This window comes from Culex pipiens, chromosome 2, assembly GCF_016801865.2.
Source record: "Culex pipiens pallens isolate TS chromosome 2, TS_CPP_V2, whole genome shotgun sequence".
Lineage (NCBI taxonomy): Eukaryota > Metazoa > Arthropoda > Insecta > Diptera > Culicidae > Culex > Culex pipiens.
Genome location: NC_068938.1, coordinates 121,077,278 through 121,094,086, shown reverse-complemented (window position 1 = coordinate 121,094,086; position 16,809 = coordinate 121,077,278). Strand labels below are relative to the sequence as shown.

Below are 16,809 nucleotides of genomic sequence, written 5' to 3'. Positions count from 1 at the left end.
CTCTTTCTTTTTTGAGGCCGGATCTCAGATATTTTGATGAAAAAGATGTCTAGATCGATTATACGACCTATCGTCTGGATCCCGTCATGTAATTCCAGTAAAAGTTCCCACGGAATTCCAAAAAGATTATAACAGAAAAACAGGCATGTTAAAGATCTGACCCCATCGATAACCCAGTTTTTATTTGCAAAATATCGTATCTCGGAATATTGAAAAAATAACATCACCATTTTTTGATATGTTATGAACATTTTTCCTTGGTCCCGAGACCTTCAAAACAGCATTTTAAGTTTTCATTCGACCCTTTCAAATGTACGGCTAGATATTTGAAACTTCTAACTATTTTTCCTTAAAAGCCTATCCAGGTTTTTAACCCGTATAGGCCTGGGTGAAATTGGAATCACTAAAATGGCCATAACTCAGCGAAAACTCAACCAATTTACATACTTCTTTATTAGTTGGACTCGTTAGAATGTCTATTTTCCGAAAATGACCCGCAGAACCCGGAAATGTTCCGGTGGCCGGAGATATTCCGGTGGGTCACTGGGTCAAACAGGGTCAAAAATGGCCATTTTTGGGTCCCGCACTATTTTGTTGATAGAAATCTTGGAAAAAACACATTTTTTCATGTTACAATCTTTGTTCTGCCAACAGACAATACTGACCAATGATTTTGCACCTCCGGGGATGTTCCGGATTGAGCGGGCAGGTTCCCTACCCCGGGGGAACCGGTCAAGGGACGGTCAGAAATAAAACTATTTCTATCATGGCAATATGGGTGTCAAAGTTCATCATTTTCAAAATCAAGCTCATCTTTGATCCCCAAAACCACTTTTGGACCGATCTGGCCACTTTGGGACCGGTTCCCGGTACTCCAGTGAAATCCGGAATAAGGCAAATTACGGGAATATTTCTGAACAATTTTTGACTGGGCAATATAGGAGTCAAAGTTCATAATTTTCAAAATTTAGCTCATCCATGATCCCCAGAACCACTTTTGGATCGATCTGGCCACTTTGGGACCGGTTCCCGGTACTCCGGTGGAACCCGGAATATGGCAAATTACGGGATTATTTCTGTATAATTTTTGACTGGGCAATATGGGTGTCAAAGTTCATCATTTTCAAAACAAAGCTCATCCATGATCACCAGAACCACTTTTGGACCGATCTGGCCACTTCGGGACCGGTTCCCGGTACTCCGGTGGAACTCGGAATATGGCAAATTACGGGATTATTTCTGTATCATTTTTGGCATGGCAATATGGATGTCAAGGTTCATTATTTTCAAAATCATGCTCATCTATGATCCCCAAAACCACTTTTGGACCGATCTGGCCACTTTGGGACCGGTTCCCGGTACTCCAGTGAAATCCGGAATATGGCAAATTACGGGATTATTTCTGAACAATTTTTGACTGGGCAATATGGGTGTCAAAGTTCATCATTTTCAAAATTTAGCTCATCCATGATCCCCAGAACCACTTTTGGATCGATCTGGCCACTTTGGGACCGGTTCCCGGTACTCCGGTGGAACCCGGATTATGGCAAATTACGGGATTATTCCTGAATAATTTTTGACAGGGCAATATGGATGTCAATGTTCATCATTTTCATAATTTAGCTCATCTATGATCCCCAAAACCACTTTTGGACCAATCTGGCCACTTTGGGACCGGTTCCCGGTACTCCGGTGGAACCCGGATTATGGCAAATTACGGGATTATTCCTGAATAATTTTTGACAGGGCAATATGGATGTCAATGTTCATCATTTTCAAAATTTAGCTCATCCATGATCCCCAGAACCACTTTTGGATCGATCTGGCCACTTTGGGACCGGTTCCCGGTACTCCGGTGGAACCCGGATTATGGCAAATTACGGGATTATTCCTGAATAATTTTTGACAGGGCAATATGGATGTCAATGTTCATCATTTTCATAATTTAGCTCATCTATGATCCCCAAAACCACTTTTGGACCAATCTGGCCACTTTGGGACCGGTTCCCGGTACTCCGGTGGAACCCGGATTATGGCAAATTACGGGATTATTCCTGAATAATTTTTGACAGGGCAATATGGATGTCAATGTTCATCATTTTCAAAATTTAGCTCATCCATGATCCCCAGAACCACTTTTGGATCGATCTGGCCACTTTGAGGCCGGTTCCCGGTACTCCGGTGGAACCCGGAATATGGCAAATTAGGGGATTATTTCTGAATAATGATGAACTTTGACGTCCATATTGCCATGCCATAAATTATACAGAAAAAATCCCGTAATTTGCCTTATTCCGGGTTCCACCGGAGTACCGGGAACCGGTCCCAAAGTGGCCAGATCGGTCCAAAAGTGGTTTTGGGGATCACGGATGAGCTTGATTTTGAAAATGATGAACTTTGACATCCATATTGCCCAGACAAAAAATATTCAGAAATCATCCCGTAATTTGCCATATTCCGGATTTCACTGGAGTACCGGGAACCGGTCCCAAAGTGGCCAGATCGGTCTAAAAGTGGTTTTGGTGATCATGGATGAGCTTTGTTTTGAAAATGATGAACTTTGACTTCCATATTGCCCAGTCAAAAATTGTTCAGAAATAATCCCATAATTTGCCTTGTTCCGGGTTCTACCGGAGTACCGGGAACCGGTCCCAAAGTGGCCAGATCGGTCCAAAAGTGGTTTTGGGGATCATAGATGAGCTTGATTTCGAAAATGATGTACTTTGACATCCATATTGCCCTGTCAAAAATTATTCAGAAATAATCCCGTAATTTGCCATATTCCGAGTTCCACCGGAGTACCGGGAACCGGTCCCAATGTGGCCAGATCGGTCCAAAAGTGGTTTTGGGGATCATAAATGAGCTTTGTTTTGAAAATGATGAACTTTGACATCTATATTGCCCTGTCAAAAATTATTCAGAAATAATCCCGTAATTTGCCATATTCCGAGTTCCACTGGAGTACCGGGAACCGGACCCAAAGTGGCCAGATCGGTCAAAAAGTGGTTTTGGGGATCATAGATGAGCTAAATTATGAAAATGATGAACATTGACATCCATATTGCCCTGACAAAAATTATTCAGGAATAATCCCGTAATTTGCCATATTCCGAGTTCCACCGGAGTACCGGGAACCGGTCCCAAAGTGGCCAGATCGGTCCAAAAGTGGTTTTGGGGATCATAAATGAGCTTGATTTTGAAAATGATGAACATTGACATCCATATTGCCCTGTCAAAAATTATTCAGGAATAATCCCGTAATTTGCCATATTCCGAGTTCCACCGGAGTACCGGGAACCGGTCCCAAAGTGGCCAGATCGGTCCAAAAGTGGTTTTGGGGATCATAAATGAGCTTGATTTTGAAAATGATGAACTTTGACATCCATATTGCCCTGTCAAAAATTATTCAGGAATAATCCCGTAATTTGCCATATTCCGGATTTCACTGGAGTACCGGGAACCGGTCCCAAAGTGGCCAGATCGGTCCAAAAATGGTTTTGGGGATCATAAATGAGCTTGATTTTGAAAATGATGAACTTTGACATCCATATTGCCCTGTCAAAAATTATTCAGAAATAATCCCGTAATTTGCCATATTCCGGATTTCACTGGGTACCGGGAACCGGTCCCAAAGTGGCCAGATCGGTCTAAAAGTGGTTTTGGTGATCATGGATGAGCTTTGTTTTGAAAATGATGAACTTTGACTTCCATATTGCCCTGTCAAAAATTATTCAGGAATAATCCCGTAATTTGCCATATTTCGGGTTCCACCGGAGTACCGGGAACCGGTCCCAAAGTGGCCAGATCGGTCCAAAAGTGGTTTTGGGGATCATAGATGAGCTAAATTATGAAAATGATGAACATTGACATCCATATTGCCCTGTCAAAAATTATTCAGGAATAATCCCGTAATTTTCCATAATCCGGGTTCCACCGGAGTACCGGGAACCGGTCCCAAAGTGGCCAGATCGATCCAAAAGTGGTTCTGGGGATCATGGACGAGCTAAATTTTGAAAATGATGAACTTTGACACCCATATTGCCCAGTCAAAAATTGTTCAGAAATAATCCCGTAATTTGCCATATTCCGGATTTCACTGGAGTACTGGGAACCGGTCCCAAAGTGGCCAGATCGATCCAAAAGTGGTTTTGGGGATCATAGATGAGCTTGATTTTGAAAATAATGAACTTTGACATCCATATTGCCATGCCAAAAATTATACAGAAATAATCCCGTAATTTGCCATAATCCGGGTTCCACCGGAGTACCGGGAACCGGTCCCAAAGTGGCCAGATTGGTCCAAAAGTGGTTTTGGGGATCATAGATGAGCTAAATTATGAAAATGATGAACATTGACATCCATATTGCCATGATAGAAATAGTTTTATTTCTGACCGTCCCTTTACCGGTTCCCCCGGGGTAGGGAACCTGCCCGCTCAATCCGGAACATCCCCGGAGGTGCAAAATCATTGGTCAGTATTGTCTGTTGGTAGAACAAAGATCGTAACATGAAAAAAATGTGTTTTTTCCAAGATTTCTATCAACAAAATAGTGCGGGACCCAAAAATGGCCATTTTTGACCCTGTTTGACCCAGTGACCCACCGGAATATCTCCGGCCACCGGAACATTTCCGGGTTCTGCGGGTCATTTTCGGAAAATAGACATTCTAACGAGTCCAACTAATAAAGAAGTATGCAAATTGGTTGAGTTTTCGCTGAGTTATGGCCATTTTAGTGATTCCAATTTCACCCAGGCCTATACGGGTTAAGCGAAGGTGGAGCTCGAATGGTGAACGCCCGAAATGTCAAAATCGCGCAGTAGCACCAACATTAGAAAAAAAATATGGCTGTCATGCCATGGCACACTCGTTCCGTAATGTTGGTACCACTGCGTGATTTTGACATTTCGGGCGTTCACCACCCTATCATGGTTCTGAAAACCCTCATACGGCCTAAATAGGCTTTTATGGCCTACATAAAACCTAAAATGTTACTAGGGCATTCGAACGCCATCTTCGCTTAAAAACCTCGATACCCTTTCGTTTGCGTCCAAGACAGCTAAAATCGGTTGAAGGGGTTACATACATTGTAAATCGGCAAAAATCGTCTTCTACTCACTTGAATCATGATATATCTTCACTAAACTTTCAGGAGTGGTTGGAAATTTCTCATTTTGTGGGGAATTACACATAAGTTCATAAGTTCATACGGGGACCTTGGTGTAGGGGTAAGCGTGGTTGCCTCTCACCCAGTCGGCTTGGGTTCGGTCCCAGACGGTCCCGGTGGCATTTTTCGAGACGAGATTTGTCTGACCACGCCTTCCGTCGGATGGGGAAGTAAATGTTGGCCCCGGTCTAACCTCAAGGGTTAGGTCGATAGCTCAATCCAGGTGTAGGAGTCGTCTCCCTGGGTCCTGCCTCGGTGGAGTCGCTGGTAGGCAGTTGGACTCACAATCCAAAGGTCGTCAGTTCGAATCCCGGGCTGGATGGAAGCTAAGGTGTAAAAAGAGGTTTGCAATTGCCTCAACAATCAAGCCTTCGGACACCTAGCTTCGAGTAGGAATCTCGCAACCGAGAACGCCAAGGCAATGCTGAGCGAATAATTTGATTTGATTTTTATTTTATTTTAGATCAGATTTTTACATTTTGTAACGGTAAAGTATTTTTGTGCCAAACTTCTGGATGCTTGTGACGTTGTTTTTGTTCACACATTTTTTAAAATAAATAAATAATCAGTAATGTCATCAACGGATTGAGAAATAATTCAACACACTGGAAACCCCCGGGAAAATAGGTAAATAAAGCTATGAACTCACCTATGAATTTGCGCAGCACCTGGTGGCACACGCTGTTGAAATGACATCGTTGGGGGAGGCTGCGGAGAAGGGCCAGTGTCGGCCCTCTGGCCTGGTGGCCCAACCTGCTGCACAGAACGTATAGCCGCTTCCATCTCATTCCGAAGTCAGCATATTTTTCCGTAGTTGTCCACACAGTTGGTTGGTTTGAATGCGCTTTTTTGCTCTCGAATCGTCGTCGAAACAAATGCTTGCTTCTTCGTTTTCTTCTTCCCACCACTACGGCGAGCTTGCTTTTTTCCTTCTTCCTGCGCTTGGTTGACAATTTCATAGAAGCTTGCAAAGCTTGGATTTTTTATTCACTTTTAGCTGCAATTTTTACACTTTTCACTTTTCATACTCAGAGCTGTGAGTAACACTGCTGCAAGGAGCATTTCACAAGACTCTGCTTCTCACCAGATGGAACACAACATTTCTTTTTTTCTCTTCTTCATTAAGACTGCAGGCTTTTTCCATGGATTCACGAATAAATTGGGATTTTTTTTTATTTGTATTTTCCTTAGGTAGACTACTTTACTAGTACGTCATTTGCAACTTCACTTTCGCAACTTTAATTTTCTGCCTAGAGAAAACTACACGGTGCACAGCTATATTTACAGAGATTTATTTGCACATCGAATACACAATCACTGCTTCATTCCGCGGGCTCATCATTCCATGAAACGGCGACGTGCGATTGTTCCCAAACTCTGCGAAAATTAAACCACGAGTAGGAAAACCCGCCCGCAATCACCTTGTGCACCTGCAAGCAAGAAAAAGAACCGCCAATTAATAACAAATTTCCAGCACAAACACACTCGCAGAATGATGTGTGATAGTCGACAGGCTTGGAAGTGAAGAGGGGTGCGTGAGAAGTGTGATTTTCATGACTCAGCAAAGTCGTCGTCCGGACGAACTAACTCTTCAACGAGCACCGCTGCCACGCCACGAGTTCGACGAATTTTTCCTGTTTGTCTCCTTTCAACTTTCTTCTGCATGATTTCATGATTATCCCTCACGACGGGGTCGTCCGAGACCGGTTCCACCGACCGTGGCTCGTGTGTGCTTTCCTGAATCTGATCAATGTCTTGTCCGGGGTCTCAGGTCTCGGCTCTCCGCGCCATTTCTCCTCATTCCGTCGTGGATGCATCGGCACTGGCGGCTTCGCCCCGGTTTTTGTTATCGACACGACCCAGCAGCAGCAGTACAGGATGACCGAAACATCCTGGCTTCTCGATGCCCGGAAGGGAAATCCAATACGAAATACGGAACGTATGTTTCAAGGGTGGTGGCACTTTCGAACGACCCAAAATTCACGATTGCCCTTAGATTTTAATTTAAATTGATTTTATGTGTAATCTTAATTTTAGATTTATTTTAAAATATTTTCAATATTTATAAAAATCGTTTGGGGACCATCCCCCCTCCACCTGCGTGGACATTTTTCATGTGGCAGTGTTGCCAACTTTTAAAAACTGAATAAGTTAGTTTTTTAATGCTTTCACAAGGATTTGTAGTAGACAGTTCCAGAAGTTATTATCTACATCCGAATGTTAAAAATTACACTTCAGTAAGTAGTTTTAACATAAGACAGTGTTGCTAGAACTTCTATATCCTATCCTATCCTATATATTCTATTCTAACGATGGTCCAGATCCACCCCCATCGTCGGTCGTGGTCGCGGGAACTGGCGAGGGTGGATGAGATGACGCGTAAGAAAATTGCAACCACGAAGAGCAAGGAAAAAACAACAAACAGAGCTTCGCCTCTCGCACGCCACAACCGGTACGTGGCCTGTCGTGTGTGATCTCGACAACTTCTTGGCTCGGGAACGAATACCAGTCAGCCCCAACCTCAGCAACGGTGGGGAAAGGGGCGAGACAAGGCAATATTGGAGATATTTGTAGGTCGGCCATTTTGTGTTGAAATGTGTTTATGAAGACGATGACGAAGTTGTTTTTTTTTTGTTGTTGTTTTATTTTATTTATTTCTAGCATCAATTAGGCACGTACATTTCGTATGCCAAAAATGTACAAACATTGAACCGATTGGATCAGCGAGAAGCACATGGTTTTTCGCGCAAACGACGGCCAGTCACGCGGCTCACTATTGCCATCAAAGCCAAACTGGTTCTTCCAATAAAATTGAATGTAATGCCCCGTGGAGCGACGGTCGTCAATTTCTGATTTTCTAAGGCAAGCGGCGTTGTTCCTTGCTAAGACAAGTTTGTTGCCATTTTTTTTCGCATGCTAAAACCGTCGATCCGAGAACGCAGAGCAGCACGAAACCATTGCCAAACTGTGTGTTACGGTCAAACCCGCGGCCAGCGGGTTGGGTTGACCGAACCGAAAGTTGGCCGGCTGCAGCAGCAGCAGGGCGGACCTGGAACGCAATCAACTCGCATGAGTCAGGGAGTTGTTTTGTCGTTCGTTAATGAACCTGCTGCGGCCTGCCAGCAGAATGGCAGATTTTGCGCGTGGGTCGTTGTAACGAATTCTTGTCGTACTTGTAGCTTTGGTATATCGATTAGGAGCCCTCAACAACACACCCAGTTTCTGGCTTCGGAAAAATTTGGAAAATTTAGCTACTTTTTTTTATTTAATTAGCAATCAAACTATCACGATCAACTTAATACTTGGTGATGTCTTATAAAATTACCAAATTATTACAAAATTTGGCATAATTACATTTTGTATGATTAAACTTCACCTTTCTAACACCATCATCTGGGGCGTATTTGAACAGCTATTTGAGTTATTTTTTGCACAATGTTTTGATGGTATCTATTGGTTTCGGTTAGAGAAAAAAAAACACAAAAAAGTATGGTTTCCTAACTAACCAGAGATCTGTATTAAATGTTATGCTTTTACGGATGCTTTGAAAACTGCTATCTCTACAAAGACTGTAGTTCCGATCCATCCCATTTGACGAATCTTTTTAATTTTTTTTTTCATGTTCATTAGATTTCGCCAAACATCTACAGAAAAAAGAAGTATGAAGACCACGTGGTTTATTCAAGATCATTCACACAAGATAATATTTTATCATAAAAGGGATAGTGAATTTTGACGATTTCGCGAAATGCGTGCAAACCCGTAGTAGTTGAGTCTTTCCGCCAAATCACGTGAAATCATGCGAAATATAATATGTTTTATCCGAAAATCAAATAAAATTATTCGCTCTACAGGCATTGCCTTGGCGTTCTCGATTGCGAGATTCCTACCCGAAACTAAGTGTCCGAAGGCTTGATTGTTGAGGCAATTGCAAACCTCTTTTTACACCTTAGCTTCCATCCAGCCCGGGATTCGAACTGACGACCTTTGGATTGTTAGTCCAACTGCCTACCAGCGACTCCACCGAGGCAGGACCCAGGGAGACGACTCCTACACCTGGATTGAGCTATCGACCTAACCCTTGAGGTTAGACCGGGGCCAACATTTACTTCCCCATCCGACGGAAGGCGTGGTCAGACAAATCTCGTCTCGAAAAATGCCACCGTCTGGGACCGAACCCAAGCCAACTGGTTGAGAGGCAACCACGCTTACCCCTGCACCACGGTCCCGCCAAACATATTTTTTTTTGAATCCACTGAGAAGATGATTTCCAATCACTTCTGAAAGTTTCATGAACATATGTCATGGTTAAAGTCTCGGATTAGTTTTCAAAAGGACTTAAGAGCAATTGGTAAACAAAGCCCTTTTTGCAACGGTATTCGACCAACCAATTTATATACTGTTTCAATTTGGAGAAAACCGAAGGTAGTGCCGGAGGTCACGGTGGCTCTTACGGCTTTTTGAAAACTCACCCGAGAAGTGTGTGACAGACGATTAAAACTTGAAATTTGGCCCTGCCAACTGTCAAACTTTCTGAACTTTTTTTTTTTTAAACACCGAGTTGATTCAAGGGTGTTACGATGTTTCAAGATTGTATGGACAAATTGGCTGGAATATGGGGTGAATTTTGTCAAGACATGTCCCACGTACATTTTAAAATTAAACAAAAACGAGTTTTATGTGCAAAACGTAAACAATACTTCTATTTTTATTTTTATTTTTTCAAATAAACTTTTTGAACATCGATTTTCGTCATGAACAAGATTTGGTCAAAACAGTACAGTTGCACCAGCGTTTCAAGGCTTTCAACGCATGGCAGATATGTATGGCAGATTTTCAAATCAAAATATATTTTTTCAAAGTTTTTTTAAATTTAATTAGGCTTTTAATGAATTTTTATACTTATAAATTGGAAGTTGTTAGATTTGTTTATGTCAATCTTCATGTGTTTACCGGGTTCGAGTTAGCAAAGTAACAATTCTAAACCGATTGTTTGAAAAAATCGTTGTTTTCTGAATTATTTTAATTATGTTTAGTCTTTTGTAATATGTTTATCAAATCTAGATTTTTTTTCAGATTCTTGATGGCCGCGATCTGCGTTTAACGTGGTTGCGAAATTCAATCAGTTGTAAATTGTGGAGAAAAAGAACAACTGTGTGAAAACATTTAAATATGATCATAAAAAAGTTCATGATGAATAAATTCAGCCCATGTAAAAAAAAACATTTGAAAAAAGTATGATAAAATTTACATGATATAACTTTAATATCTGGCATACCATAATTTTCTATATACTTTGACCATAACTGGCAGCTCGCACGACCTAGGGCGTGACGTACTTTTTGGATGAAGCTTAAGTTTCCACACGTTTTGCCGTAAACATTAAAGATTTTACTGAAAAATATGCTCCCTCCCAAAAAAATCATAATGCTTCTATGACAAGTTCTTGAGATCCAGATGTTTGTTGCGTTTATTTTTAAACTAACTAACCCTATTTTTCTGTATAATTTATGAAACTCAACCTATCAGGATCAATTAAATCTGCATTCCATTTTTCAACAACGTTGTTTGGCATGGCAGTTTATATAAGAATCTTACAATTCTGGAGCAACCTTTGAAAAGGGCGCATAAGCATTTTGATAGCTTCGACTGCAAATTCCGAGACAACAAATAACTATTGAACAAACCCGGAAATGTTTAGAGGTAGCTGGGGAGCACTTCGAGTTTTATGAAAAAGATTCTTTATGCTTGAGAATTAGCTAAATAGTTTAATATGTATGTATGTATGTATGATCTCCATACCCGCAGGCAACTTAGTCCTGGAATCGAATATGAGCGCTAGGTGAACAGTTCAATCATCTTTTACTACATAGTCTGTTCACCCAAAGTGCTACAAATACCGGCGCAAAATAGTTTAAACTGTCAAAATGCTTATTTGCCCTTTTCTCGTATTGCTCCAGACTTGACCATGTTTCGACACAATTAACATACACGTTACGTTAACATTTGCTTATTGAACCTTATTAAAAAGCCCACAGCGATGAAAGGAAGCTGTTGAGGCCAGCTATTGGTTGATACTTGGAGTTATGTGAAAAAGATAAATAAATCCTGCGAATTTTAAAGTGAGTTTAAACTGTCTCTAGCATTTTGCTTATCCGACCTTTCCTCGTGTTATTCCAGAAATAATGTCTCATTTGAACAAAAAACAAAAATGTGTATATATTCTGCAAGATATTTTTATTTATATTTTCACCAGGATTGAGGCACTTTTTAATATTTTTTTTAATCTAAGATTGCAGACTAGAACATTAACCTTTGGAAAAAAAAGTTGATTTTATTTTGTTAGAATCAGTATTCACAGCCACCGAACAAAATTTCACATTTTAACATTAAAACATTTTCACAAAATTTAGGGATCACTATCAACCACGAAAACTACGAACAGCCTCAGATAACACCAACGTCAGCCCAAAATCTGCAAAATTTGCATTTCCACATGCGTTCCTTAATTCTCATTTTTCGATTCATCGTCACTTTACTTTTATTCCGCAGCAAAATTTCCTTAATTTATTTAGCAAAATAGTGCCACTAATTAACACTCGAATGCTCGGGTTGTTTTTTCGTCAAAATTTAATTTCCAAAAAAATATCACATCTTTTTATAGCGATGATCAAATTAACACCTGAGACGTAAAAAGCCGCAAATTTGTTCCGAATAGACCTCGAAAACTGGCGATCAAACACTAATCTTCGTTACTTTCCACATGGCATAAGGACACACAAATTTTGGTGTAAAAACAATTTATGAACACTGCAACCTTCCCGGAAACACTTTTTACGCAGAAAATGCAATTTGAAATTCAATCTATTATTTGCAATTGCAAAACATTGATAGGATTATTTTTTTTATTTTTCGAAATTATTTTGTACCGATTTTACATTCCATATTGATTGCATAATGGAAAGGAAAAAACAGCATATTCTGGCACAATTCAATCCCTTTCTCATCGATTTACTCCGACCACGTTCCCCAAAACCCACGAGGTTCTGGTCGAGTGGACTTTGAAAAAATGTACTACGCAACAATAAACTTCCTTTCACTAAAAAAAAACATGCTTTAAGTTCTGTGCTGCGCTCAACTCTTTAACTTTAACACGAGGTTTGGCCCCCGGCCCACATTGCTGGTGGGTGCTCCAACATGGCAGCAGCCCCCGTGGAATATTCCACTTTCCCAGGCCCCAACGAGGCCAGCGCACACTTTTTCCCCGCAAAATTTCGAATTCTGCCGAACCAGTCAATCACATGGCCCACGGGAATCCGAGGGGGGAAACGGATGACGATGATGACACACATATTGCGGAGTCACATGTCGGTGCCAAATTGCGTGCTACTTCCGTACGATGTGGCCACATGGACCGGGTTCCGGGATTGCTGTCAGCTGCCTGCATTCTGTGATATTACCTTGGATAAAGCTGCCTCGTGGACACAGGTTCTACGACGTGGTCACGGTTTCAAAAAAATCACACTTCTCACACTTTTTGGGACAAACACACACACACACACGCGTTAGATTCCCCGGAAGTGTCCCCCTGGGCCCGGGGGAAACTCACTGGAATTGGCACACATTATCTGAGGGGGGTCAGCCAGGTTTGGCCGTAAAATTTCCCTGTTTTCCCGGACCACCCATCACACTCACTTCATCTTCCCGATCGCGCGAAATAGACACACAGAAATTCGCCTCTTTTCTTCTTCTGCTTGCTGCTACTGCTGCTGTTGTGTGTGTTGCTATTGTTGTTGCTGCTGTTGTTGTTGTTGTTGAAGAACGCCTTCTTCTTTTTCCCGCAACTACGTAGTTGTTTTCTTGCCTCTCCTCTCCAGGCCACATCCAGCACCACACACTGACTGACGTCCAATAAAAAAATCTCTCGGATCGTAGCAACCCACCGAAGAAATCCAGCCGAAGCTTCCGCAGCCTACTAGGTCCGGTGGCCACCCGGAGCCCGGGGCTTTCCCGTCAAACAATCCTCGACAATGACCAACCGTCAGGGCCACACCACGACGGAGACGACAGAATTCCGGCACCCGAAACGAGGAACCGTGGCCAGCAGCTGCTCCGCGAATTTCACTCACTCTCAAGGGGTAGGTGCACCGATTCCGGCAAACGCGCGACCTACTCGAAACCCCGAAACACGGTTCTCCGGGAACTTCGGAACGCACACGCGAAAAATCACTGCACACACCGCGCGAACCGTTTCGTACAGAGCCAATCTCCGGGCCTTTCCCGGTTTCCCGTGTGTGTGTCGATGAACCACGGCGGCTTGCAGGCAGAGGTGCAAAATTTACGTGGAAAAACAAAAACGTCTTTGGCCAGAGCCTGGCTGCTGTTCCAAAGAGCTGCCAGTGTACACACACGCGACGACGGCGGCGGCCATTTTCTTTTCCCGAACTCTGCTTCGGCTGCTCACTCTCTCGCGCTCTCCTCTCTCACCGCACGAGGGCCGTTCCAAAACTACACCACACCGCTACCCACAAGGCACTACCACCAAACCAACTACGTCATTTGCAAATACACCACGCAGCTACCCCAGGTTCGCTCTCCCTCTCCCACTCCACACACCTCTCACCATTCCTCTCTCGCACCACGTCCATCCCAAAAGAGAGCAATCGAACGGCAAAGGCTTCTTCGTCGTGCGGTGCTGGCTGGCCTGGCTGGCGGGTTGTTGTTGTTGCTCTCTGGCTCTCCCGCTCTCCACACCCAATGCACCACCACCACACCACACCACCCAAGAAACTCAAGATCCCGTACAAAAACGTAAAGCCGCAACAGCGAGCAGAGACTTGGCTGGCTGTGTTGTTGCTTTTGTTGTTGTTATTGTAGTACACACAGATGAATGGCAGGGTTGCCGATTAAAGGAAAACGTGCACCTGTTTGGAACTTTTATGAATATGGTTTCAGAACAGAAAGTTGCAAACAACAATTCAAAATTAATTGATGAAAATAGTAAAAAAATAATATGAAATTTTCCTAAAAAAAATATGAACTGTGAAAGAGAAATATTTAGTACAAGAATTTAATAAAGTAAAACTACGTGGTTTCGTATACAAAATTAAAATTTTTAGTTAGACACGGTAATTTCTTGATCGTCTTAATTTTATGGTTCTTTTTACTAAACATACACGTACACTATCAAAACAAACGTTTGGCAGTGTGTGTGAATTTCGTGTAAAAGGAGTGTCAAACTAAAAAGTGACCCCGTTCGTTTGACAACAGTTGGTGTCAAACCATCGGGGTTTGAGTGTAGAATGTTAACTTATAACCATTAAAATTCTATCAAATGTTGTCGATCCAATTACGAGTAATGTAGAAAAACGTAATCTCGATTTTGTTAAATGTTGTCTTGTCATTTTTTTTTTTTTTAATTTTTTTGCGTTGAAATGAAAAAAGCAATCAGAAATGGTTTTTGATCGTGGGTTTTCCTTTGTACATACAAATTGGCATGGGGCTTTAGGACCATATTATGCATTGAATAATTAATAATAATAATAATAATTATGTTACCAGTGCAATACCTTTTCTTTGCGCAACAATGGAAACGTACCCTCCTCGTGGCTGCCAACACTGCTGAAGACTAGGCCATCGGGAGTCGAATGAACAAGTTCACAGTATCGCCGATAGACGGTGCATAAGAATTGAAAACGGCTACGATGTACCGAGGTACACTTCAGAAAAAATAATTTGGAAAATTTTGTTGTTCTTGAACTTCACTTTACAGGACTTACCGTGATCAGTGGCGAATGTAACGCCCTTTGATGCACCAAATTTGCGTAACAATTTTGTATCGATTTCCCTCCGCACTGCCACGAAAGCTACTCACGAATAGGTTGAACATTTTACAGCGTACCCGTTTTCAGTGCGAAATGGCTGACATTTTACTCCAATATGAAGCGCGAAAGCAAACGCACACCACTGCTATTTTGGCCTTCTGGGCACGTGTTTGTGAAGCTCAATGGTTCATTCATATCAAACGTCTAGGGAGATTTAAACGACATTTCTCAATGATAGTGAATTTTCTCGACTGATATTCACAAGAATCGGTGAATATCCGTGAATATCACGTTAATGGAATTTAGGGATGACCCATAGTTACCGATCTCACCACAGCTGGGCTCTCACTCTGGCTAACGGTCCTTCCCGAGCCGAGTTCTTCTCTCTCCCCTCCCATCCTCCCATTCCCCTTCCTTTCATCAACACATCGTGCTTCAAGATCAATCGCTCTTCTTTCGTTCGTAAACTCGCTCTCTCTCTCTCTTCTGTCTCTCTGCTCTTCGCACAAACAACCGGTCTGGCTTTCTATAACTTCGTATTATAATTTTGTGAATAGAGTGAAGACGTCGAAACCGAATGAAAAAAAGAGCGAGAATGAAAGACTGATAAACATGTATCCACCTAAGAGGGTGAGCGGATTTTGATACGTTTTTACGATTTTTATATTAAACTTGAATAGCTGAACAGAATGATTCAGGTTATAAATACTCCATCAGATAGTATAAAACAAAAATGGTTTTGCATCAGGTTTGACAACTTTTTTAAAAGGTCCATGCAAGATGACCGAGCCACGTAGCCTATTGATAACGCTTCCGCCTCATAAGCGGTAGATCGGGGTTCAAGTCCCGGCAGGGACCAACACACCTATGACCTATGGAATGTTAATATTAACCTTAACATGTTATCAATAAGTTAGGAAATAGCGAATTAATCCACTTTGAAATATCATACTAATTCCATGATTTCTTCTTGGACGACAACACGGTTTACCTAATTTCAAATAGCTGTTTTATCATGCAAATTATATTGTTACGAAGGCCTAGGAAAATTTTCACTTCGGATAATCGAATCACGATGTTTTTTTCGTTTTCTTATTTTTGATTGTCGAGCTTAAGTCCCTAAACTTCACTAAAGTAATCTGGATCTTGTAGATCCAAGATAACGACCAAAATGGCTGCGATGAAATACAGTCTATACTCGATTATCCGAAGTTCGAAGATTTGTATGGGTTCGTTATTTTAATTTTCTTACTTTTTACATCAAATTAGAGTTCTGTGACCTCATTTTAGTCAAATTTGAGAGTTCCATTGCCTATTAAATTACAAAATGGATCCTTTGTAATTTTCCTATTTCCTAAAGTGTCTTCCTTGACCTGATCAAAAGTGTTAACTAACAAGTTATCGAACCCAATAAATCAACAAATTACAAATTTAAATTAAAAATTAACATGCATTTTCAATACACTCAAACGGATGGTTTGACACCAACTGTTGTCAAATGAGGGCACTTGGGGAGGGAAGAGGGAACCCATTTTATTTTATGCGCCGGTATTTGTAGCATACAAATTCGCGCAAAAAAACTTATGCACGTGGGTGTGTAAAATATGAACGAATTGTTCACCTAGCGCTCACATGTGTTCCAGGACCAAGTTGCCTGCGGATATAGAGTTATCTACGTGCGCATGTATTGCGTGTACGTACACGAAAAAAGTTAGGTTAAATTTTGTACCAGCCAGCAAAACAAATGGTGTGCTAGTGTGTGTGAGATCGGGCTTAGATAGCTCTATGGGGATCGTACATACATACTAGGGTGTTTCAT

At 41.7% G+C, this 16,809-nt stretch overlaps 1 protein-coding gene across 1 annotated transcript in view; it reads right to left on the bottom strand.

Annotated features, from left to right (window-relative positions):
• LOC120421370 (uncharacterized) overlaps positions 1 to 13,706 on the bottom strand; it is a 98,531-nt gene extending 84,825 nt beyond the window's left edge. Inside the window, exons 1-2 of the mRNA XM_039584562.2 lie at positions 12,862 to 13,706; positions 5,816 to 6,596 (exon numbers count right to left, since the gene is read on the bottom strand). Coding sequence (XP_039440496.1) covers positions 5,816 to 5,949 — 134 coding nt within the window. The 5' untranslated portion in view covers positions 5,950 to 6,596; positions 12,862 to 13,706. The remainder of the gene's footprint in view (positions 1 to 5,815; positions 6,597 to 12,861) is intronic.
• Between the last annotated feature and the right edge of the window lie 3,103 nt (positions 13,707 to 16,809).